Source organism: Charadrius vociferus, unplaced genomic scaffold (assembly GCF_000708025.1).
Source record: "Charadrius vociferus isolate BGI_N301 unplaced genomic scaffold, ASM70802v2 scaffold553, whole genome shotgun sequence".
In the NCBI taxonomy this organism is placed as follows: domain Eukaryota; kingdom Metazoa; phylum Chordata; class Aves; order Charadriiformes; family Charadriidae; genus Charadrius; species Charadrius vociferus.
This window is the reverse complement of record NW_009647688.1, coordinates 2633958-2660507: the sequence shown is the minus strand read 5'-3', so window position 1 is coordinate 2660507 and position 26550 is coordinate 2633958. Positions and strand designations below refer to the sequence as shown.

General features: G+C 36.4%; 1 protein-coding gene across 1 annotated transcript in view; it reads left to right on the top strand.

Annotated features, from left to right (window-relative positions):
- The first annotated feature begins 315 nt into the window (after positions 1-315).
- The window catches only part of LOC104283231 (putative ATP-dependent RNA helicase TDRD12), a 36264-nt gene continuing 10029 nt past the window's right edge, over positions 316-26550 (top strand). Inside the window, exons 1-21 of the mRNA XM_009881387.1 lie at positions 316-336; positions 1514-1675; positions 1978-2114; positions 3446-3565; positions 4965-5020; positions 6772-6857; positions 7826-8024; positions 8740-8816; positions 12210-12314; positions 12713-12898; positions 13552-13705; positions 15774-15901; positions 17906-18097; positions 19184-19312; positions 21100-21217; positions 21793-21926; positions 22029-22249; positions 23001-23100; positions 25119-25306; positions 25625-25835; positions 26381-26473. Coding sequence (XP_009879689.1) covers positions 316-336; positions 1514-1675; positions 1978-2114; positions 3446-3565; positions 4965-5020; positions 6772-6857; positions 7826-8024; positions 8740-8816; positions 12210-12314; positions 12713-12898; positions 13552-13705; positions 15774-15901; positions 17906-18097; positions 19184-19312; positions 21100-21217; positions 21793-21926; positions 22029-22249; positions 23001-23100; positions 25119-25306; positions 25625-25835; positions 26381-26473 — 2817 coding nt within the window. The remainder of the gene's footprint in view (positions 337-1513; positions 1676-1977; positions 2115-3445; positions 3566-4964; positions 5021-6771; positions 6858-7825; positions 8025-8739; positions 8817-12209; positions 12315-12712; positions 12899-13551; positions 13706-15773; positions 15902-17905; positions 18098-19183; positions 19313-21099; positions 21218-21792; positions 21927-22028; positions 22250-23000; positions 23101-25118; positions 25307-25624; positions 25836-26380; positions 26474-26550) is intronic.

Sequence of the window (26550 nt, the reverse complement as noted above, 5' to 3'; positions counted from 1 at the left end):
CTATATATTTTAAGTGGGTCGAGGATAACAGGTATGTTTTGTACTAAAGATTGATGTGGTTGTATGTAAATTACGGATGGCAAATCTTAATTAGGCTTTAACATAGTACCTCATTAAGACAACTGGTTTGAACCCTTTGATAAATGTGAATCAGCTGCCTAGACTAATACTCCTCAGACAAGTAGCAAAAGTCTGTAGGTTTGCTTTACGTGTGCACTCTTCAGATATGCTTCAAAACAGATGGCTTTAAAAATGGTTAATCAAACGTTTGTTGTTCTTTTACAGTAGTGTTGAGGAAGGGTCTAGCTGAGAAACATGGAAGTCTTGGTATTAAAGGTATGCTGGCATTTTTTAAACTCTTAAGGGATTGGTGTTTGTTTACTTCAGTGCAACTCTCTGGAGGTCAGATTTACAAATAAAATGGTGCCTCTATTTCCATTCAGCAGCAATTTCTTAACGTGTGTGGGGTCATATATGGACTATATATGTTTTGCCATTTCTTTTAGGTGTTTATATTGGTTTCATCTCAAAAGAGGTCAGTAGGGATGCAGTTAAAATCTAAAGTGGAAGATGTGCAATGTAATCTTTAGTAAAGTGTGTTATAGTACTAGATTGTACTGAATTCCACAAGAGGTCATGGAAGAATCATTCTCCCAGCCTACAGGCAGAACAGCTGACCCCAACTGACCAGAAGGATATTCCATACCAAATGGTGTCATGCTCTGTAATAAAAGCTGCAGGGAAGGACCGTGAAAGGGGAACATCTGCAGTTACTGAATTTGTCTTCCCCACTAAGCGTTACACGTGATGAAGCCCTGTTTTCCTAGAAATAGCTAAACATCTGCCTGCTGATGAGAAACAGTGAATGCATTCCTTGTGTTGCTTTGTTTGCAGGTGCAGCTTTTGCTTTACCCATTCAGCTATTTTTATATCAACCCATGAGTTTTTTCAATTTTACTGTTCCAATTCTTTCAATCATCCCACTGCAGGGGAGTGAGAGAGCAGCTGTGTGGGATTAACCCACAACAACTGGGGACCCAGATCAGTTGCAAGAGTGGGCTATAAAGGTTTACAAAGGCTGAGGAGAAAGCTATGACCCCATTTTTAAGGAAGTTGTCTTTGTAGACCAGTCATGAAGAAAAATCCGTTGTTGAGATTTGTTGTGTGTTTTGGGTTTTTTATACATACTCCTTGAAAACAATATGGAAATAAAAAGCTTTATGTCTTTGTACTTTACGCACTGTTTGGTTTAACCAACTTTTTAGATGATGCTTCTACCTTTTAAACTACACACGCCATTAAGTGCAGTGCTAAAAAAACTTGCAAGTCATTTAATTTACTAATGGTCTGAAGTTGAAAGACGTTTTGCTTGTTAACATTCTGTATTCTTAGTATTAGTCCCCATAATTTTTAAGGTGCCTTGCTGAAGATTAAGTTTGCACATTTGCTGCTCAGATGTTCTTAAAAATGTATCATAATAGTATTTGTTCTTGTTTTCTACCCCTTGCCCCAGATTGAAGATCCAGGTTGCTTTTGGGTTACTATGAAAGGATGTGGGCCTTATGTAGTCGATGAAATAGAATATAAAAACCTGAATGCTGAAATGAATCAGTTCTATGACAAATCTTATAAAGATGTGGATGCAGTAAAACCACTAACAGTAAAAGAAGGCCAGGTAAAATCATTGCTGTATTGTGTAGATAGAAATAATCTGTTATTTGCATTGGTTTGGGGGTGAAGTATCCAAGATATGCATTAATCTTCTTTTTAGTGTTGCTATGTAGAAAAGTAGATAACATCTTCTATGTGGGTTATCTGTAAACTTCATAACTACATAAGCTGCAATGCTAGCATTTTTAAAAAAAAAAAAAAGAGGGCTGTATAATAAATACTATATTATATCCTTCCTTCTAAAAAAAATTTAAGTGTAATTCGCTCCATTTACAAGAACCTGCTGTCTTGTTCATTCTCTTTCAGATTTATGTGGTTTTCAGTGAGGAACTAAAATGCTGGTGTAGAGCGGTTATTAAGTCAATCATGTACTGTACAGATCATTATCAAACAGAATGTTTTCTTGTGGATTATGCGAAATACATTTTTGTTAAATCAAAGGAGTAAGTGTTTGAGTTTTTTGACTCTGTCGCAGAAATGTATTTGTTAGTTAATGCATGCAAATACAATTTATTTACTTAGACTGATAGTGGCAAGGCTTTGGTTTAACTGACACGTGGGTTGGGTCCACAGGAAACTGCTTGCCATGTGATAGGCCCTTGCAAGTGTGGATACAATCCAGTCTTTGTTTTGTGACATTTTAAAGATGCTTTCTATTGTAGGTTTTGGTTTTTTAAAGATTTGAAATTGAAATAATGGCACTTCGTTATGTCTGGAATTTACAATTGCCAGTCCTCCCTTATTAAGTGATTATATAATATAAAAAAAAAAAAAAATAGCCAGTGGAGATCATTCACAAAGTATACATGGAGGCAGGCTTCACTTGCAGAACCAGCTTTTGACATCTAGACACAAATATGTGGGTTTTTTTCCCTGCTGCAGTTTACTAGCTTGTTTACTATGAGCTGACAGCCTGTCTTGGTATGGTGCAAAAAGGTGAATTTTCACAGGTTCCCAGTTTTTAATAACCCCACTAGGAAACCTACTGTTTCGGAAGTCTTGAAAAATGTGTTTTAAAAAATAACTGTTCTGGTCATTAGCTAGATTTAAAGTTCATTTCTCTAATAAAATATGCAACTATGAGTATGAGAAGCTTTACCAAATTATTTTTTTTTCAGTATTCCACAAAATTAAGAAAGCTCATTTAAAATATTTTAAATCTTGAATTAAATAATGCTTTTAAATGGCATGTTTCTGTGTTGGAAAACAACTTGACAATGCCCTGAGTTTATATACGGAAATATACGGATCTTAAAAGCTTGCTATATACAGTGTTGTGCTGGTTATTAAAAGATAAACATAAGATAAACACTCCAGTGATAGCTTTATAAAGAATAAATTCTTTTTCGGAAAATGAGTACAAATGCAAAGCAGTATATTTGATTTCCTTCTTGCTGATGTTAATCATACCTGTTTTCTCACACAGAAGTAATAACTGCAAAATGGAATATGCCGTGCCAGGGGGTATATGTGGTAGTATGAGGGCTAAATATGAAAAGACCAAGCTGTAGTGGCAAAGGATCGGAAAGATTTCAAGTGAATAGGAAGCGTATTTGTACTCGGACCGAATTTGCTCACTAATTGCTCCTGGTAGCACCTCTCTTGGAGAGAAGAGGAACGCAGTGGTTCCAGGGTGTTTCACAGTGGGAGCCAAACTTTTTTTAAGAAGTGTGTTGTCAGATACAGGGTAATAGAATGATGTGTATGACACCAATGACTTCTGGAGAATAAAATCTGATCAGTAAAATGAGATGATTTCTGCTTTGTTTTTAAGCATTCGAGTTGCACTGGAAGCATTTATGCAGATCCCATATAGAGCAAAAAAGTGTAGACTGTATCGCACAAAACCAGTGACATTGCGTATCGACTTTTGTGAAGATACTGCAAAAATAGTGTAAGTAAAGTTTAATAAATGTATTCTGTCCATAAATTTCTTCAGTGTGAAGTTTGATTGCAGAATTTGTTTGTAGAAGAGATTATGTTTCAAGAAGAACATAGGAAATAAGATTTGGAAAACTGTCTCTGTTTCAGAGGAGCAGTTCTTAAAAGGAACTGGTTCCTTAGCGATTTTTCCTTAATGATTTGGGTTTTATTATTCACCTGTTTGAATCTTTTGATATGTATTTAAAAACTGTAAGAAGTTTAGACGAGTTTCTGGCAGTTTTTGCCTTTTCTCTGTTATCCCAGAGCTGTGCTTCTTGATTTCTAGCACATGAACTTATTTGCTAATCTGTCCTTATGTGCTCTGTCTTACAGGTGCTCCTCTTACTCCTGATACTCTCTTTTTTTCCTTTTGTGATAGTTTTATGCTTAGCTGAACTGAAGTTCTATAGCTGTTTATAGGCAGCTTTGGTTTTCCCCATTGTGTCTTTTTCTTGCCATGTTTTGGATTCCTGTTGTGCTTTCATGTCGTTTTTTTTTCTCACTGCAGTTTTGAAGGACTTGAATAAGGTTTTCACTGGGGTCTGGTATAAAGAGAAATGCTTTTGTATCCTTGAGTTCCAGGATGCTATTGTCAAAGATACTGCCAACTTGGGAGGGGCATGATTAGATCACTGGGGAATACAGCTCCACAGAAAAAAAGCCACTTTGGTTTGTGTCATTAAAGAATATTCAAAACTGTATGTGGTCAAGCAATTGATGTTTTTAATACTCTTGTTTGGAAGAAGAAATTAGTATTTTGACTTCCGTCATTCTGGCAGAATAGATATTAGCATAGTTTGAATAGGAATAGCGTACATCTTGAGTAGGCCATTGTGAATTATCACAAAAGAAGTAGATTGTCGTATTTTGTTTACAGTGCTCTTCATTTGATTATTTTTTATTTTGTATTTAAAAGTTTATTTTATACTTAAAGTTGCAGAAGATGGTGAAAAGTGACCTTGATTTTCTGCTACAGACATTTCAGTCTTCAGCACTTCAGTGTTCAAGTGCTTGTTCAAAATTGCTCAATACCTACTTAATTAATATGTTCCACAAGTGGATTCTTGCTTTATTTTTGTTTATTGTATTTAGTTTCTAACCATTGTATTTTATGTTGGAGGTAAGCCATCATACCTTGACAAAGTAATATCCAGTAATTTTTGATCAGTTTATTTTATTGATGAGCTGAAACAATATTATCCAGACTTGACATTACATTGTAAGTAGTAAGATTCTGCTAATGTGTCTAGTTGCTGCACTTCCTTAGATTTGATTGATTGATTAGACTTGAAATGATTTCTTTATGTGCATTCCAAGTTTTTTCCAAAATTACCATGATGTGGGATAACTGGTTGTGCTTATTTTCCTAGACCAGCCAAAAGATGGGATAGTGCTGCTACTCGGTATTTTCAGAACCTTCTCAAAGGTAAATAAAACATCTTGCCAAAAATCTTAATTCTGTTCTTCTGTTTTGGGGACAAATACTGTTAGAGAAATGTCGTACTTGTGTTTATAAATTTAATTATATTTAAGAATGTTGTATACTAAAAATAAAGGAGCTACAGAATATTTTTTGTATGGACTGACTAAGGCAAAAATACTTGTGGAGCTGCATCTTGAGTACTGTGGACTTCCATGCTGCATAAATTTCAGTAGTTGACTACATGTTACCTGGCTCTTTGATAGGCTAAATAAGGTAGCACTTGTGTAACTTCTGTTTTTAACAGTGGAACCTTTCCTTGTGTTTAGTTTAAATCTTTGAATCGACGTCACAGCTACATTTTCATAGTTTTGTACAGAGTTGGCAAGATCTGGCTTATGAGTTTACCCTTTCATTTGTTGCTTGACAAGGTTGTAAGCACCAGCTCAGAAGAGGACTATTTCTATTATAGTTGTTAACAAATAGATTGAGCTCCAAGTAATTATTTATTAAGCTAGAACTGCTTTTTCAACAGTCTGTTCCTGTCCCTTCCCATGTTTGGTGTTTCAGTAGGTCATACAGTCTCTTTCATATCAAGCCTTCTATTTTTGGTGTGAGACAGCTTTTGGTCTTGCTAGAAAAGCAGCTCTTTACTGAGATTTTCTAATCTTCTTGCTTACATGCTTCTACCTGGAAAATTGCTTGTCTGCTTGCTCACGTATAACAAACTCCATATAAAAGGTATTTGGGGAGGAGAGGATGAGCTTATGAAAGCAATAAAGGGTCTTTAGCCCGATAATTTCGCATGCTGACTGGGACATAGCATTTACAGAATCATAGAATGGTTTGGGTTGGAAGGGACTTTAAAGATCATCTAGTCCCAACCCTCCCTGCCATGGGCAGGGACACCTCCCACCAGCCCAGGTTGCTCCAAGCTCTGTCTAACCTGGCCTTGAACACCTCCAGGGATGGGGCAGCCACAGCTTCTCTGGGCAACTTGGGCCAGTGCCTCACCACTGTCACAGTCAATAATTTCTTCCTGTTATCTAATCTAAGTCTCCCTTCTTCCAGTTTGAAGCCATTACCCCTTGTCCTATCACTACATGCCCTTGTAGAAAGTCCCTCACCACTTCTCATGGCTTACTTTTTTGTTTGCTTTTTTTTTTCCTCCACACATTTAAATGTCAATATGCAAAATAAAGGTTAGTAGGGAGCAATAATAACATTGAATTTGATTTCATAGTTATTCCCAGACTGTACCATAAGTAGTAATACATACTTTTTTTAATTGCTAGCACGTCATTAGTGTCTGTAGAAGTGCTTCAGAATTTACTAATGGACTTTATCGGCTATGTTTGCTTGAATGAAGAGCCTAACCAAGCTGTACTAATGTGCAAATACAACTTCTTTCAAGAAAAGTAATTGTCAAGTTTGGAAAGTACGCGTTTATGTTACAGATTGTCAGAGGCTAGAATATAAACTAAGACGTTTAGTGTAGTCCTAAGACTAGTTTGTGTGGAGAGGTCATTAATCTGTTTCAGCTCTCAATCTCCTTCAGAGATTAAAGTCAACTTTATTTTTGCAACTTTAAGCTTTTATTGCCTTGTTACTTTCTAGTTTAATTCAAAAGTTAATAGGTTACACATCTAATTGTAATTTCTATTTTTGTCTATCTCTGAAAGTACAAGTGAAGAATACTGATAACTTGATAAGGGTTTAATCTTTTCACTTGTTCTTGTGTTTGTTACTATATTTAGCAACTACCCAAATGAAAGCAAAGTTATGTGCTGTAGAAGATAACACATTTGATGTATTTCTTTATGTGACAATAAAAGATGAAAAGGTGAGATACTTTTATATGTACAAACTTGTTCATGCACTTTGCTATGTAAGTCACAACTTTGCAATTAGTTTAAAACTGAAAATCATTGCTTGCAGGTGAGTTGTAATTTCTGTCTGATACAGTAGAAACTGAATCATATACTTATTAGAGGTTTTGTGTAGATTTCCTTGTAAACTTCCAGAGGAATTCCAAGAGGCAGAAATCCCATTTTTCTTTGTGTGAACCTCTTGTTGGAAGTTATTGACAAGCAAGTGAAGTCCAGCACATACTTCAAATGGACAACTATGTGAATTTAGTGCAATTTTGCACCCTTTTGTGGTATCATACTTAAAGATGTTTCAATAAGGCAGTTGCATAATACAAAAATAAGTAGAAGTTCACACTTGTGCTAAATCTCTGCTGTAGCTACTGTTAGACTTAAGCAGCTGTATGGTAGATACAAATCAATGTATTTGAATGCTGCTTCTACTTCGGACTTTTACTCGGGGTTTTAGCAATGGAACTGTGGTCTTTGCTATAGACAATAACTTTGAAGGTACACGCTAGTTTGAGTATCTTCTCTCAGTTCAGAATCCCAATTGGCAATAGTGTCACTGATCTCTGAGCTAATGGAGTTTAAGTTTTAGGTCTACTTTTTTTTCGTGCCAGCTTTTGATGCACGCTGAATCAAGAAGAAGTAAACCAGCTTGACTTACTAACAAGTGTTTTAAAATTTTTAGGGCTCATAGAAAAATCTACTTGAGTGCAGAATTTTAGGCAGAAGTGTGAAACTGACAACTAATTAACACCTATTTAGAGAACATACAGGAAGATACGACTGACTTCCTGTTCTGGACTTAATCATCTTCATAAAGCATTTGCTGATGCTGCTTCTGTCTTGTTGTTGTTTAAAGCTTCAAATAAATTCTAAACAAGTATGTGGTGGTGTAGCTTATTGATACTGGTCAATAAAGATCTTGTTTTTTTAGGTGTGCGTTAATGATGATCTTGTCTCAAAGAACTTTGCTCATTTTGAGGAAGCTAAAGAGACCACCGGGGGTTCTGCAGATTATCAGGAGAACCAAACGTTATTAAATATTGAATGTCTTCCAGTGAAAATTGTTAATCCCGTGCTTGCATTCAGGCCAATGGTGTTTCAGGAGAAGGTACCAACAAATCTGGAAACAGGTGGGAAGCATCTGTCTCAAACAGTCATACATGCAATGCATCATGTGTCCTTAATTGGATATATTGAACATGAACCTGTTGTCTCGGTTAGAGTTCAACAATAGGATCAAATGGTATCCTTCTAACAAACGATCATGATCTATCAGACTTTACAAAGACCAATCAAATTACCAGATGCAGGAATACGCTAAAGCTTTCTGTACTATCTTAAGACGAAGGCTGAGGGTGAGTTACACAGGCATTTGTTGATATGCTTAATAGCATTAGATATTGTTGAAAATACTGTGGCATTACACAGTAATGATGAGTTGAGTTGGGAGGGATTTTTTTGAACAGAGGTACTTTGAAAACTAGTATTTAGGATGAATAGCCTCATTTATAGTGATTCAAGTCTGTCTTTTAAGTATGCAACTTTCTGTCCTCTGTCCTTGATCACTTAGTTCATCTGGATAGTAGTTATAGAATGGTTTGGGTTGGAAGGGACCTTAAAGATGATCTAGTTCCAACACCCCTGCCCTGGGCAGAGACACCTACCCCTAGACCAGGTTGCTCTTTAGATAAAAATACCTATCTTTTGTGTTGTTCTTTTTGCCATTGGGAAATGATACAAGCAACTAAACAAGTCAGTTGCAACCCACTGTAAATAAAAGTACTGGCTTTTTGTGTGTTCAGATAATCGAAGATGTGTTTATGCACTTTTTACTTACCTTTCTAGATCCTTCTGTTGCCAGTTCCTGTCTTGAAGAGACTTACCAAAGGCCAAGCACAGGTCTAAATGAAAATACTGCGTCTGTAAGTATTGTGTTTTGAATTAAATTGTCAGAGATGAACTAAATTAAACATATGTAGGACAGACTAGGAATACTGTAGTCATCTAGCTTGTTATTCTGTGTAACATAGGTCCGGGGGACTGCACTAATTCTTGATAAATGTACTACAGTCCTTGAAAAGGTTGTGCCTCCTTTTGCACTCCTTTGCTATAGATTTGTGAAGATGATAGCTGTCTACACCACACAGTTTTCTGAATATATTAAAATGTAAATTTTAGTGTTTCCCTGAAAGCAAAATGTCCTTATGCTGTACCATAGTAAACATTCATTGGAGTCTCTTCTTGTTCCTTTAATCATCTAATACTTTAAATGTCTAATCTTGTTTCTTACCATTTTCTCTCTTTCTGCTCACTGTTATCTTCTGAAATATTTTTGAAAGGTCAGCACTCATTCTTGGGTGTTAAGTCGTGTACTGAATTGCACAATTGGAGCTATTACAATGTCCATGGGAGGAAAGGAAAATGAACTGATAGATTCTAGTCAAATAATTACTGCTGAGTGTATCCAATCTCATTTCTTTTAAAGACACCATGTGCTGTTCCATGTCCTCTCCTGCTGTATACTTTAAAGGAGAAATTTGCTTCTATGATATCAATGGAACTACTTCTTCTGTCAGGTCAGGGGAAAAGGGGAGTTTTACAGAAGCTATTTTTTAGTTCTGAGACTTGAAGGATGATAACCGCTCCTGAACTTAAATTGTAGGACCTTATTAAAATATTTTTGAAAGAATGATGATGAAAGCAGAGCAGCTCTACCTTTATACCCTTCTGCAAACAGTCAGCTGGATTACCTGATGCAAGTCTTTGACCAAGTCATGTCTGTTGACTGGTGGTGACTAATGATGAACACTAAAAAATGCACTGTTCAGAACCACATGTCTTTGGGGTAACTTGGGATCCAGTATCTGCTACTGGTTACTTCCTTGAGGATTTGCAGTGTTGTTCAATTTAAGTTCATGTGCATTGTTGTTGTAAGTGTGCGGCTGGGTAACCTGGTTTTGTTTTCACTCCGATCTATGGTGTGCAGGCTTTCCATCATTTTTCTTGATTTTGCTTTAAAAAGGAAAACATTTAAGAACTAATCAGTACGTGTTCGTACTACCTCAGATCCCCTGTTATGGCTATAGCTTGAGATATAACCACAAGCTAATTATTCTTTTGTGGGGGCAATATTCTTGTTGCATGCTTGATTCTTAGTAAATAAAATATTGTTCTGTAGCAAGTTAGACAGTTTTCTGAAGTTTGTTTCGTCAAAATTGTTGTCTTATTGAGACAAACTTAAAATTTGTACAAAAATTCTCCAAAATATTTTGGAGAATCCCGGAGTTAGGTAAGAAAACCACTTCCAACTCAGTGGACTAAAGAAATGATTTTTCTAAAATGTTGCTCTTGATCAGTATTTTAGCACTAAAAATGTGTTTGTCTTTTCTTGATAGATTGTCAAAGCAGTTTCAGGTTTGCCTTTCAAGGAAAATACAGCAGTTCACGGAGACAGGTATGGTGCAGCGTGTTAAATATTTCAAATGCTTGTGTAATCAGATAATTAGGAGCTGTAGTATGTTTCTGGTTACTATTCTTAAGCAGATAAAAGGGCAGAGAGTAAGAAGAGATGCATACGCATGCTTTTGGGGAAGAAGGGAATTTGAAGCTGCTGATACTTACCCAGACTACAATAAAAATAGCAGTTCTTTAAAAATAGCTTGGCAACAAGGATGTGATGGATTATTTCTTTTGCACACTAAACACATTAAGTTGCTTTATTTTATTCTTAGGGTGATTTATAAAATTTTAAAACTTAATGAAATATGACTAGAATTGATTTGTGCAACACTTTTACTATGCTGCCTGTCATTTGATGCATATGTAATAAACCCAAGGAGTGTTTTTTAATTCAGTTTCTAACTGCTGCAAAGATGTATTGTTTCATTTTTTGGAACTTTAAGAAATCTTTTTTCTACAGTCCAGTCTGATTTTCTTCTAAAGTTGAAGAACATACCAATTATCTTTGTTTTCCTTAGGATTATTTTCAGAGACATAAAAGCTAATATTAAATTTTATTTTCAAAATGGTACTTTTTGATTTCTTCTTTCATGTTTGAGGATTTTCCTCCTTGCCATAGGTAATACATCAGAAATATTTTGTGAGTGAATTGCTTTGTGACACTTTAGAAATATTGGTGATATTTGTAAATTACAATTTACTTTTGCATTAATGTTGGATTTAATATTTGCATGTTTCTCAGGCTTCAGCAGTTCTTAAATTCTGATCCTCTGAAGACTCACGTGATTGAAGATGACCAACAGGTATTTCAAGTGTTAACTTCCATTTAACTTCTCTTGTGCAAATGTATTGTCTGTATGTGGAAGGTGTTGGTAGTGTTGGGGCTGCAGAGGTGATGGTCTTTGTGGGAGGAGGTCAGGGGCGGATTCCAGCCACATCAGCAACAAGACCTACTGCAGGCCAAAGCTGAGCCAACCAGCAAGGTTGGTGGTGCCTCTGTGAAAACGTATTTAAGAAAGGGCAAAAAATACATGGGAGTGAACACACGAAAAATAAAAAGAGAGAAATGGAGGCAATGCCAAGGTTAGAGGAGTAGGAGGTGCTCCATGCCAGAGCAGGCATACTGGGAAGGGACTGCAGTCTGTGGAGGACCCACAGTGGATCAGAAGAAAGAAGTGAGAGGGAAGGAGGAACAGAGAGAAACTGCTATGTTCTGACTGCAGTCCCTGCCTTGTGCTGCCCATTGCCTCAGTGCTGGGACTGAGTGTAACCTGCATTGATTATAAGGGAAGAGGGGAGGAGTTTGGATTGAGGTTGAGCCTGGGAGTGGGGGAGGAAAGGTGTTTTTCTGAAGTGTATAAGTGTTTGTTTCTTTGTTTTTGTTTCCCAATAAGCAAAAGTACTCCTATATATTAATGGGCAACAAATAAAGTTAACCTAAAGTTGAGTCTAAGTTGAGTAAGCAAGTAGCTGTGTGGGTGCTTGGTGGTGTTCTGAGGCCAATCTACCACAGCAAATCTCGACTAGTCATCTTCTAAATTTTTTTTTTATTTTTATTTTTTTTTAATAGCTGAGTGCTAGCTGTATGCAGAATGTCAAGTGCATTCTCTTGAGTGGTATAAGACAGTTGTGTTAAGGCAATCGATACTCGGTATTTCTCAAAGATTTATTTGTCTCACCACTGGTCTGTGTAACTTAGCATTACATATGAGTCATATCTAAAATGTATTTATGATTTATTTGACTATTTTTCATCAAAATACCATTTTTTTAGATACAATAAATGCTTATTGTATGTAAGCTAAAACCCTTTTACTAAGTATTGCTTTTGTCGTCTATTTGTCATATGGTTTCAGAGTGTTCGAAGTCTGCATGAAGAAAGAAACTTTGTCTTTCTTAGCAACAAAATTGAGCCATCGTCAATTCTGGAAACAGCACCACTTTTTGATGATCTGAAAAAGGTAATGCTAATGTAGTACATTATACTGAGTATCTTTTTAAGGCTAGTGTCATACCTCAACTTTTGATACTAAATATTATAGTAATACCTGATTTTGTTTGAGGAATGTCTAGGAGGTTGTTCATGTGGTTGAATAAATGAAGCGTCAGAGAGGTGCTGTAAGAATTGTGGCAGTGGTTGATATAACAGAAGAAATGTGTACACGTCATGGGATTTGAATTTTAATATAATAAATTAATTCCTCATCCCAGAAGAAGTTTTTTATATTGCATGTTGAGGATATTTATTATGTAATGGGTCTAAAGCTTTCAAATCGCTCAATGTCGTGTTTTGTCTTGTTTTGTTAGTGTGTTTAAGTATACAGTTTTCATGTGGAACTCTTAATTTCTCTTTCTGTAGGAACTTAATCGGAAAAAAATTTTAGGCCCTAACTTCACAGAATCTTACTGTTGGCCGCCAGTAGCTCGAGGATGTGATGTAGTTGCCATCTCATATGAGGGAAATAATCCTTTTTTATATATTCCACCAGTTCTTACATTTTTGCAGTCGGGAAGTTGCTACAAAGCCTTGCCAAACAGGAATGGAGTATGTATATATTAGAGTAGTAACAAGTTTTCTGTTCTAAAGGGCAGATGTAGAATAATGATCCAAAAGATAGTGGATGTTTACAATGTATACGTTTAATATGATCTTAGTGTATGCCAGTTTATATAAGCCTTCTGCTTAGAGGCTTACAGAGATGGACTGCATGAATTTGGGAGTCTAAAACTTGTTTATCAAGTAATGTCTACCAAGTGGTTAATGTCATATCGTTGATACTTAATGAGGCTTTGTTTTTAAGGGGGTAATATATAGTCATTAAATAGAAATTTGTATTAGCTGTTTTAAATATGTAATTCATTTTCTAACTTGTATTAGATCACAGAAACATAAAATTATTTGGGTTGTAAGTTACAACCCGAAATAAGACAAGATGCTCCTGCTTCTGTTGAATTTTTGGACCTCTTACTATATGTTGCTGCATGCATTCTCTTTGTCTCCAGGTAGCCTGGTGTATGGTTCATTGGGTCTGTAACATCTGCATTTAGGAGGTGATATAGTACTAAAAATGTTTGGAAGTAGTTAAAGGCCTGTGCTGCAGATTTTGTTTTTCCCCTAGATGCTGAAGTAGTACAATTCTTAAGATTCTGAACTCTTGTCTAATACTATGGTGTAAAATTTTGTACATGTGTATGTAGCCGCTAGCACTTATTTTATGTCCTGGGTGGAAGAAGGCACAACTTGTTTTTGAGCTACTGAAAACGTACGAGAGATGCTCCAGACAGCTTCATCCAATGTTAATAATACTTGGGCAGAACAAAGAAGAAACCAGAAGTGTGAAAATCCAAGGATGTAAGAATACTTTCTGTTGTCTTAATTATGCTTGAAAACAATGTGGGCTGCCTTAATTCCAGGAAATGGTGAAAGAAGCACTTTATACTTAAGATTTTTGTTCTATAAAGTGGTAACTCTATTTCTTTAATGCTATAACTGTAGCGATACATGAAGCTTCATTAGTGCTATTTAACAGTAAATGGTATTAAAGCTGTTCAAATGTCTACAAGTTCAGCATCTTTTTTGTAAGTTTCATAACAATTATTTTTGAGCCAAATTAGCAGTAGGGATTTGCTGAAATCATGCTGAATTAGGATTAATTGTGGATTTCCTTGATTTAGAACCAGGTTTTGCAGTACTTTTTTTGATATGTGAGCATCCTTTGCTGGACAGAGGTACTGAGTCTGTCAGGGAGGGAGTTAATTCTCTTCGTAGTCTGTATGGTGTCATGCTTTGGATTTGTAACTGGAACAGAGTGGGTAACACACCAGTGTTTTAGCTCTTCTTGGGCATCACTTGTGTGGCATCAGCAATTCTTTTTCCCACTCTGCCACCCAGTGAGTAGGCAGTGGGTGGGCAAGAAGCTGGGAGGTGACACAGCCTGGTCAGCTGACGCAAACTGACCAAAGTGATACACAGTATTGTATAATGTCAGAGGGGTGGGGATGATCGGATGAGTGGCTGGGCATCTGCTTGTTGGAATGTTGTCAGTGTTGCCTTTGCATTGCTTCACCCCTCCTGCCTTCACTTACTACACTGTCTCTTTCTTGACCCATGAGTTTTCTCACTCTGGCAGTTCCTGTCCTCTCCCCTGTTCCACTGGGGGTGGGGGAAGTGAGTGAGCATCTGTGTGCCTTTTAGTTGTTGGCCACACTTAGCCCACCACAGTAATGCATATGTGTATGTTCTTAAAAAATATTTTTAACAAATATGTAAATATTTCAGGTACATGGTTTTTATTTTTTAGAATGGGCAAATATGGAGGGCACGTGTCTCATGCTGGTTTGCTGCTTGTATACAGTTAACACAACTCTTCTCTACTCTAAATGTTAAAATAATACTGGAAAAGTGAAGGATTAAAAAGGTGGTGGTAGTTCTCTGCAGACAAAGTTGCATAAATGTCCAACCTAAATTTTAGTTTGAAGTAATTATTTTTTTTTTTTTAATAGTGGTTTCCAATTTTCTTGTTGCAATAAATTCTAAGTAATTTTTGCATATAATTTCAGTTGTATGGAGAGAATATTCCATAGAGAAGAGGAAACATACAAGTAGTAAAAGACCTGTTGGGAGACTTGACCTACTTAAATGTATTTACTTAAAACACTTAGTTTTCTTAGTCTTGTTTGGTCTTTTTGTTAAGCCTTAATTGATAACTGCATCTTTAAAAATGGCTCTTTTTGTCAAGGAAACAAGAAATATGGATAAATTTATGAAGGACTGTGTAAAACTTTTGGTTTCAGCAGTTTATATTCTTGTGTCATTCAAGTTTAAGAGCCTGGTGGATGAACTCAGATCTTTTATTAGTAGAGCTGTTGGTATATTTGCACAGATTAAGATTGGTATGTTTTCATTTTTATACATATGATTGTGCACATGCACACATATGTGTGTAGATGGCTACAATGTGTGTGTTATTTCATTTTTATTTCATTTTTAAAACTGAACTTTTCTAAAGGCTGCTCTTGCACGTATTTAAATATTTATCTTCTGTCTAACTGGTTCTGAAGTTCTTATCTGTACTTCCGTTACCTTATTGGAAAATGAAGTGGCATCCTGCTTTGTAAACTTGTTAATGTTCAGACCTTTCAGTCTTTCAAAAACTTGGAATTTTACCCACTCAGATCTTGAAGACGTGCAGGGGTAGAAAAATACAAGCAAATTCAAAATGACTGTTGACCAGAAGTCAGAAAATGGAGTTCAGTGTTCTCTATTTAAAAAACAAAATAAAGCCAGCCCCCAACTTCAAGTTGATGCATCTGAAATGCAAATGTGGCCTTTTTAATAAAACTACCATGTTGTATTGTGTCTGACTAATATTCTTTCAAGTCGTAAGTTAGTGTTAACAGTCTCTTCTTCTTCCTTGCAGGTGAAGTAATTGTGACTACACCATATAGCCTCCTGAGACTGTTTGAACATCACAATTTATTGTTTTGTAGACTTTGCCATCTTGTTCTTGATGAGATTGAGGTACTGTTCTCTGATGCTACTGAACAGGTACGTGGCTTATATGTTCCTATGGTAAAATGCCATACCAGTTGTGCACATGTCTTGAAAACAGTGGCACATACTGTAAAACAAGCAAACAAACAAAATAAAAAAAAAAAAACCAAACAAAAAACCCACCCCAACCTTCCTGAAGCCCAGAGGCAGAGTTGAGAAGAAAACAGAATTAAAAAAAAAACAACAACATCTCTGTACTTCTGGCAGAATGAAACACTGGAGAAGTGGAGCTGTAATCTATTAAATCAGACTTCCCCTGCTGCTTTTTTTTTTTTTTTTTTAATTGTAGAGCTCTGTCTTGTCCTGTTCTATGCTACTGCTCCATTATGCTGTCGTCTTTTGCTGTGGATGGTTTCCCAAGGATTTACATTTTTTTTCAATAGTAGCAGCAGTTTCAGTGTAAGGGGTCTTTAATTTACATTTAAGACTTGCATCATCTATCTGGAACGAACTTCCTTTGCCCTCTTATCACTGCTGTTTGAACAGCTTCTCAGTTCAAGAAGTGTCATTACTGGTAAGCTTCTTAGTCTCTGCAGAATGAAAGGCAGAAGTGAATGATCAGGTGGTCTTGGAAGCAATCATGAAAACTTCCCTTGGGCATTAATCTGTTAATGTCAGTGCAGGCAAAAGGAGAAACTGATTCCAACTCAAAGAATCTTGGAAGAGGAAGAGCATTAAGTTCTGCATTGATAAGGATGCGTATATTACATCACTTTTAAAATTATGTCTTACAACTCAATTTTTAGAAAATCCCATTATTTTTTTTTTATTCCTGCTTTGAGGCTTCTTAGGACAGATGCTTTCTGTTAGTACTACAGCATATTACATCATCAGTATGCAAAAAACAGCTTACGCACCTGTTTTCACTGTCAGATTATTTTTAAATCATTAACTTATTACCCGTTTAAAATTTGGTGATAAGACTAAAGGGCAGTGTTTGTAACTGTGAAAAGCTAGAGAAACTTATTTTTGGAGACACGTTGTCCAGTTTGCTATATGTGAAGCTGGTACATGTGCCTTTGTAGCAGCAAATCTCAAGTAATCAATCAGATGAAGTGTTATCCTTATCCAGTGGGACATTACTCTTTCCGGCTCAGGCTGTTCTTTCTCTTGTGTTCCTGTACTTCTTGAGACCGAGTGCAGGTATACCATAGGAAGATGGCGAGAAAGGTAGTTTGTAAAACACTGTGTATCTGCCATTTCTGTGGGATCTTACCTTCTCAAAAACATTGTCTTGAACAGAAAAAAGAAGAGGTGCTCTTTCAGGTGGAAGTGATCATTTGGTAATGTTTGGGCTATTGCAGCTCTTCTAAAGCATTATGTTACAGAAATGTTACATCATTAAAAATATTGCTGCTGGGTGTGAGTTTAGTGCCAGGTTGAGAGAGATCTCTTAGAATTGTGCCAGAGCCCTATAATACTTCTTAGTATAGTAGTGCTTTGCCAGAAGTCCTCACGTCGTTCCACAGCTGGACTGCTTGTCATTTACATAAGATGGTGTCATCAGGAATATATTCGTTCTGTCTTAGTGGTTTTTATTTTTTTATAAATGATTTTATGGCACCCCCATTTTTCTTAGTCAAATTACTGTATTGGCAGGTTAGGCTTAATTTTTACTTACCTCCTAGTTTTTGCTGATCGCCTCTGACCTCTTGGATCTGCTTTTGCCTAGGTGTAGTATTTTTCAGATTTCAACATATGCTTTTCCTGGTATTTCCATCTTCTGGGCAGAATCATGTGTTATGATCCTGTGTGTGTGCACATGCTGTCCTTTTGTGCCGTCCTGTTGCTTTCTTCTTGCTTCAGAAGTAGTTCACACAACAGGACAATAGTGCACAAACTGAACGCTTTGTTTTGGGATGTGAAATTTGTGTTTTACTGTGGTGGTGTCTTTGTGACTGGAAAAACCAGTGTGCTGAAACAGTGTTCTTTTCATTGCTGTTACATGCTCATTGAAATAGGGTAAGAGGCTACAAAAAAACTTTATTTTCTTTATAGGTGTTTACTATATTAGATTGTTATAAGAAAGCCATTATTACTGAAGAGAGGGAATATTCTCCGCATCAGATTATTGCTGTTGGAACTTGTTGGAATAAACATATAGCACGCTTGATAAAGGAGTTTATGAATGATCCCTACATTGTGATAACTGCTACGGAAGAAGCTCCTATCTATGGAAATGTGCAACAGGTAAAAATTTGGGCATGATGTCACTATTTGTTTACTAAGATGTTTTGCTGTTTGTACTGATCAAGGTCAGTATACATGGCTGCTGATTGTTTATTTTAAGTGGGTAGTGCTACAGTCTAACTCAGACTGTTAGGTGCAGCTCCCATGTATGAACCGAGGTGACTTAGAAGACCTCTGCAAGTTAATTACTGAAGCTGAAGTTCTCTTATTTTGCGTTGCAGGACTAAGGTGAAGATACTCCCTTGGCTATTTCATTGTTAGTGCAAATGACTCTGAATTTTGTGTGAAGTATTTGCAAATGGTATAGTTTGTGACCAGACTCTTTATTAGAGTGTTTTTGCAATTGTTAATTGTGAGTGGCAGAGCTACAAGCTAAGTTACCCCAAGACAGAGCTGGTAAAATACTTGGTTTACTGTTGTGTGCCACATAATACTGAACTTTGTCTGGAAATTTTAGGTCAAACTGTTACTACATGTTCTTCTCATTTAACTTCTAGTCAATGTGATGTAGTCCTTAAGAGAAAAATACAAAATGTTGTATGATCTGAATTATTCTGTCTCTCAAACTCTAATAATTTAGGGATTGAGATTGTTGGGAAGTCTCTAAGATTAGACATTCTGAGCATGACACAGAACTGAAAAAAACACCTCTTTTTTTCCAGAAGTCTAATTAATAGTCTGGCAGGACTGAAAATGTCAGTGTTTTGATGCTTTAGTTACTAAGAGTATTTCAGGTGGTACAGTATACTTTTGGGAGCATGATGCTTTTTTAGTGGTATTTGAAAATGCCAAACTTAAGGATTGATAAATCCCCTAAATTAAATGAATGAAAAATCTTAATGTGGGATTTTGATTGTGCGTTGGGTTTTAATGATGCTTCTGGAAGCTGTCCTAAATGCATGCCTTTTGTGAGAGTACCTTCTGTACGCTTACCAGAACATCTACCACTTACCAGAGATACCATTTACTGGATTCTCTTCGGTATTATATAACAATGCCTAGTTCTTATTCTAAAGGAAGAATTATACAGTAAAATGTGTATAGGTTACATGAATTATCAGCCCTCTACTTTGTATCTAATTCTAGGTTGTGCAACTGTGCACAAACAGTGAGAGAACTGCTGTGTTACTCAAAATACTGGATTTTACCCACGATAATCTTCAGAAGGTGCTGGTATTCACTAATTCAGTAAATGAAGCAGAAATGGTTCATAAGGTAAGAAAGTATTTAAATTTGTATAGATAAGAGCTTTTTTAATTGTTAAAGGTATGACAAACTAAAATACCTTGGCTTTTGAGAATAAAGGAGTATGAAATTTGGAAGTTAATTATTTCTGCTAAAAATAGCCCTAACCCTGCTCTTCTGCTACCTAGAAGAAAGCCGAACTGACAGGAATGTCTGGCATAGAATGCATTCATTACGAAATTCTTAACTATGTTCTGTCTGTCAGGTTGAAACTTTGAGTTGAATCAAACTGGCTTTTTTCCAGTAAACGTTCTGTCTGTCCTTTTAATTTTATTTTTTACTGTTTCCAGGAGTGGTATGGGGGGAGACAACTTAAGCCACCGTGTTAAGTTCTGTTCTGTTGCTGTCTATTCTGGAGCAGTTGAAATTGTAAAAGGCTGTTTCTCTGATTTGAAATAAATGTTTTCTGTCATTCTGGAAAAGTCTACCTGAATTAGTTAAGCTTCAAGTCATAGGGCATGGGGGGAAGGTAGCATGCTTGATATGTATCTTCTTGAAAACTGGCATAAAACTTCTTCAAAATTATCTTTAATAGAGCATGCTTCAATTTTACACCTTTTACACCAGCATTTCAGAGGTGGAGACTGAGGAGTTTTCCTGCAATAGGTCTTTCTTCAGATACTATAGCAATGAACATATATCTAAAAACATAGCAATAGAAAAATCTCTTCTGTACTTTCATTGTCTAAAGAGACAATGGTCCTCCAACAGTGCAAAGAAAGAAGAGTGCAGTCTGTTTTGACTGGGAAGCAAGAGATGGGAAGCAGTTCTGTTAAGCCTGGATAGGGTGATGTGGATGGTGGGAATGATACTGCTAAAGGAGGCAAGCTCAGAGGATGTGAGAATTAAAACCTTTGGTGATAGCCTCAAGGATGGGATAGCAAGAGGATGTGTGGCTGGATTGTTCAGATGTTATAGGAGGAGACATGTCAGTCCTGAAACATGGGAATGTATTCCGTTCTAGAAGCTGGAATAGATCCTGTGATATTTAAAGGAGTCATTTTACGTAAACACTAGTGTATCTGGAATGTTTGATGATTGTTAATGGAAGCAAATCTAACACGTTTTCCTTTAATATTTGAGGGTTAATTTCTTAAGCATTTCAAAACCAACCCACTTTAAAAAAAAAAACAACAACCACTCAGTGTTTGATTCTAAAGAGCTATTGAAGCTATTTGTAGTCATTCTTGTGTGCACTAACTTCAAATACCTTAAATGGTCTACTGAAATGTTTTAAGTGTTAACTGAGTTTGTTAGACAGGCCAGTTCACCTAATAACCAAGGCTTTTATAGTGACTCATTTGTGAACCTTGAACTTGATAAATACATAAAGCATTTTGAGAAGACTACATTTGTGCAAGTTAAGTATAGGTAGATCAAGTGAGGGTTTGTTAGTGTTTTTTCGGAGAGACTGAAAGCTGAGGCTGCATGTTGATAGGTAACACTTAAAATAGAGAGGACACCTTAATGGTGGGAAAAGCTTCAAATGGGATTTGTAGCTTCTTATATATCTGTTTAATGTAATAGTTCATAGGAACCTGAGCTTTATTAGTTTTTTCTTTATACAGGAAATTAATAAGCTTAATCTCCATATTTTTTTTTCATATAAGCAATCTAAATTTCATTAACTCTTTCTTTCTTTCCCTCGTCTTTCTTCGCAGTAGCTAAGGTATGCTTGATACTAACAAGATATTCTGTTTACTAGAGCAGTGATTGCTGTTTTGGGAGAATGTTTAAGTTTTTACTTTGTCGTCCAGGCACTGAGGAGCAACTCCATATTTGCCTTGAAAATACATAAAGAGAGTGAGTGGAATTTCAAGTATATCTTAGAGCAGTGGACAAAAAAATACAGTTCTGGCACTGGTGTTGTGTTAGGTGAGTATTTTCTTTTTGTTTAGTTGTGTTTATGTCTTTTTGTTGTTGCCATTCCTGGGTTCTGGGGTTAACTGCTACAAGGGAAAACCTTACTTTAATTAGAGGGAACATAAAGGAAGGGTTTTTTGATGCGTTAGTTAAAAGAACTACTAGTACTTTCATAGAATTTCCATGTACTTCACAGCTGTTTCCTACTACAAAGGATATTTTCAGTTTGAAGTAATTTAGATACTCCAAAGACTTACTGTAGTGTTTTCACTGCAGTTCAAGTGTTTTCTATCTTACTCTTGTGAAGTACTTAGCTGTAGGCAATTCTATTTATTCTGTGGTACTGATGTGAGGTACAGAATTGTGCTAGATTGTTACAGACTAACGTGAAATGCTGTGTCTGCCATATGCTTATGAAATGTATTGACTGAAGAAACGTAATGCCCTATGTAAGTGTATCAGGAAGACCTTTTTATTAAGTCAATTGATGGGGAGAAGGAAATGGCCATTGATAGTGTGGTGTAATATTTCACATGCTTGAAGTATTACAGTTACCTTATCCATGTGTGTATAAAACATGTGCTTAGTTTTAACAGATGACTGCATGCAGTCTTTGGGAATTACAGACGCAACTTGCGTGATACATTTCAGTCTTCCTTCTCCAAGAATCTTTGGTCAACGTCTGCACAGCATGTCTGACAACTTCTGTAATGTCATAGAGGTTTGAGTAGATCTTTAATGGGTTACTATTACATTTGGTTATTAAGTGGTAGATACACAAAAGCTCTAAAAGAGATTTTTTTTTTTTTTTTTTTTTTTTTAGGATTCTTCTGTAGATCAGGAATGTACAAAGGCAAGGTCAGTCATTCTGCTAACAGAAAGCAGTGCGTGTCATACACTTGGGATCCTGCGCTATTTGCAGCACGCAGAAGCTGAAATTCCACCAGAACTGCATGATTTTACTGCCAAGATGCTAGAAGCTGAAGAAGATAAGAAATTTTCAAGGCCACTGTGTGCCTATCTTAAAACATTTGGGATTTGCAAGTGAGGAAATGCCAAGTTTTCTTGACACCCATACTGACACAGGAAGGCCCCGAATGATGACTGCTTCCATTTCCTTGATGAATTTTGCTGTTGGATACTCTTACTCAAACCAGTTTTTGCTCATGAGTTTTCCTTATTTTTTTCTGTTGACTGTTGCATCTGTTTCACTCTTAGGTACTTTTATGAAAACAAAACCACTAACTTTTGTGGAGACCAATCATACGTAGTCTGATATAGTAGCATAATTTGTTATAACTCCTGCCTAGATGTACTTCAGGGAACTTTTAGCCATTGTTTTGATTAGTATTCTAACCATAGTTGCACAAGGTTTGCGCTTTACTCTCTCACCTTTTGTCTCGTGTCCCTCCAGCATGGGTAAGTAGATGGTGACTTCTCTGAGCTGTGTGTCACTGGATTGTAAGTAGTGCCTGAAGGAAGAAGCTAAGGTGTTCTCGGGTATGACTTCTAGTGTAGGTAACTGTTATTGAAAGTAACAAAAAATTCAGTGTTCATGTTTGTTTTACTCTGAAACAAGTTTTCTGGTGTCTTTTGTTTTGTTTTACAAACTTTGTCACCAAGAGGTTTTTCGCCATTTCTGTCTAACCCCCAGAGTCATTGGTGCTATTTGAGACAGAAATTGAATATTGAGAGCTGATGAAATATTAGTGTTTGAAGCTGTTCTAAGTCACATCAAAATAGTTTACAACTGAAAACAAAGGGCTTTTTTCTTTGTGGTTTTTTTAATATGTAGGAATAGAACAGTGTGTCCAGATCGTCATCAAATTAATTTACAAATAGATATGCCCCAGAATATACCAGATGAAGTTACACGAACGCCTGCATGTGTGACGGTAAGTTATTATTTTCCATGGTTTTGGGTACCAAGAAGGCGGGTCTTAAATAGCTTCTTAGCGTATTACTTTCTTTTTTTTTTTTTTTATTACATTAATATTACTGTAGTGTGTATACTATGTCTTTTGGATATTTGTTATTTTTTAGCTTTTTTGTCTCTCCCTTGCATAAACAAGTGTGCCAGATTTTCCCTTAATCTGTAGCTTGAATTGAAATTGTTTCATGGGTGATTCTGAGTTTACCTCAGATTTTCTTCTGCACTGAAGATTCCTGTTGTGCGGGAAGAGGGCTTATGTTCTGTGTATTCCTTCCCGCTGTAAATTGAGACCCTATACCAAAACTAACAAAGGTTAACAAGCGCTGCTGTAAATGTCAATTACATTTATTGTAAAGGAAACACAAATTAATCTTTGGGAGTGAAGAGAAGTTGAAGATGATGCATGTCTTGTTGGAAGTGGGGATTTTTTCTTAGCTGTCATGTTCATGCAAATTTGTTGAAAAATGAGCATAATCTGGCCGTGTCTTACGAAACTAGTATTTCCATTTGCAGTATCCACAGAAAATGGGATGCAGCTCCTCCCTTACCTTCTAGATGGAACAGTTATTTCCTACTAAGAAGTTAATGCTTTCTGAAAACCCTTTTGATACAGAGTGCTATTCTAATAGCTTAGAATAATAATAATAGTTTTAGTTTCACAGGCATGAAACCTTCATGGTCATTGGGTTGACTTTGCTATGGTGGTTCTTCACATCCCGGTAACAGTTTGTATCTCCAGCTCCCTTCACTGGACTTTTCAGTCCCTTCTATACTGGAGTGTCTTTCCTTACAGCAGTATTGTACAGTCTCTCTTGTCTCCTTGTGGGATGATGATTGGTAAGGGCAAGTGTGTAGACATTGGTGCTTCCTTTCAGAGTTAGCACTTGGGTCTAAGAAGTGCTGGATGCCTTCCATTTGGATGAGCTGCTTCGACCTTCTTCCTGTCCTCCCTTTTGTGTAATTCAGGTGCCTTCAGGTCATGCAGTTAATTGGTGTTACCCATTCCCAAAAGTCAGGTGGTGAGAATAGAAAACAAAGAGAACTGGGTGGATTCTTTGGTGTCACTCTGTTTCAGCATAATGAATAAGCTTTTGTTGGTAGGTATGGGTTCAACCTTTGACAACCTACATGTATCGAGTTTTAGTGCCTGAGACCGGGACAGATTTCATGACACTCCTAGAAACTTGCACTTACCTGTGGTGCCCCCAGGACAGCAGTTGTGCCTCTTCCATTTCCTCGTCTGCTTCTGCTGACTGCGGAGGCTGGGTCAGCAAATCAGTTACCACTTTGATAAATCGTCACTTTCTTTTTTGTTTGGAACCCAGTATAATGTTTCCTTCCTTTAAGAGCCTCAGGTTGCATTGTGCTCTTTTTAGGACTTTCGTTAAGTGGAAATTACCTTTCTAGTCCTCTTACTATCCTGTCTGGCCTTATACGCCCAGCTGTATCTTAGTGCTTCTGCCTGGCGCGACTCTTTAGATGGAATGCACACAGTGTTTTATGTATTGGTGTTGATAGTAGTAGTAGTAGATTCATTGTTTTCATTTAAGTAATTAGAGTGCAAAAAGAGGGAAGGCCTGATGCTTTCGCAGTCAGTTCTTCTAAAACACACTGTAGGGGTGGGGAACACTTTGAATTTGTCTTGAATGGTGTGGAATGCCTTAGTGATTAGTAGCTCGGCGGGTAATAGTATAGTTCGCTGGTGTTCATTTGAGTGGAATACCACCAACTGAGACCTAAGAGTTCTTGCTCTAAATTTCTGTCCGCTGTTGACTGGCCTATGGGCAGCTAGTATTATTGAGAATCTTATTAATAATATAATAATAACTCATAATCTTCTGAAATCTGTGTATGCAGCAGCATCTCTGTGACCAACTTGAGCTGGAAAGAGGTAGGTTATCTTGAATATGAAAACTTACATTTTATTATTTAAGAAATCATCCAGTCCTCCTTTCTTCCTAATGTATTTTGTGCTTTCAGATAATACCTCTCCACATTGTAAATGCAACAAACTACTTTGGTCGAATAGTAGATAAACGAAAGGACGAATATACAATTCTTGCTGAGGAAATTAATGAGTATTTTAAGAAATCTAGTAATAAAACTTCTGTTAAAAATGTGGAGAAGCTAGCATTTTATGGATTATGTGAGAAAACACTTTTCCACAGGTAAAAACATTGCTGTTTTTTTAAATTGTTGATGTGCGCTATATAAAGTAATTGAAAACTTTTACTATGCGGTTAAAAAAAAAAAGTCAACCCACCCCCCCAACCAGCAGAGAATTGCTGCTGTTCAAATCATTCTTTAAAAAGCTGTCACATACTTTTTAAGTTACTGAGTGGAAAACAGAATGATTACCCACGCGTGCACACACAATTAGATATTTTGCGATGAAAATAGAATATTTTTAAACAAGAGTAAATTAAAAAATTTTTTGCAACTTATTATCTGAATAATAATTCTGTTTCCTCTCCTACTGTATAAAGGGTTCAGGTGGTAGAGATTTCCCCCAAAGAGGAGGAAAACTTGTTCTTTAATGTCAAAATTAAATATATAGATGAAGGCAGAACAAGTCAAGTTCCGAGCTATCAGCTGCTTCACTTACCTGCAAGGTTTCAGTGTCTGCCACCTCAGGCTGTGGAATTTGTAGTTTGTAGAGTGAAACCCATTGATAATGAAATTGAGTGGAACCCAAAGGTAATATTTATCAGGTTTTTCATTATACTTCCTTTTTGTTCTTTAATTTCTCTGTGCGTAGTTTTTCTGCAAGAAAATAGTTATGATCTGAAGAACTTAGTTATCAAATTTCATTGTTTATTAGTATGACCAGTAAATACCTGCTATTAGGCCACATTTTAAGAATGCAGTTTCCTTGTTTGTTTTCCTGCAAAATAATGCAGTGAAAGTTATGGGATTTTCTTCTCTGTGATTTAAATGGTTTCTTCCAGAACAAGTTACTGCTGCTTTTAAATCTGTGGGGAGTAACAGGGGAAGGGTAGCCTCTGTAAATTGACCTGTGTTTGATTATTCTTTCCATTAAGAAAACTCCTTCCTTAAAGGCTACTACTGTTTTAACCTACAGGGAAATTGGAGTATTTCACTAGTTTACTCAAGACTCAAGTTTTTATTTATTGAATATCCTTCTCATTATTAAGCTTGGAAGATTGTTTCATTATAATTAAAATAACTTTAAAGTTATGTTGATACACATCTCAAGTGCAGTGAAAATTTGTTTTTTGTAGGTAACTCATTATATTAATCACAAAATTAAAGGAAAACTACATGAAGCAAAAATAGTTTATACCTTGGGAAATACAGCTTGGGTTGACCCAATGGTAAGTATAGAACTGTAGCATTACAAAATATTTGTATCTAAACCACTTTATAAGAAGAGCACCCATTCTTCTCTTTC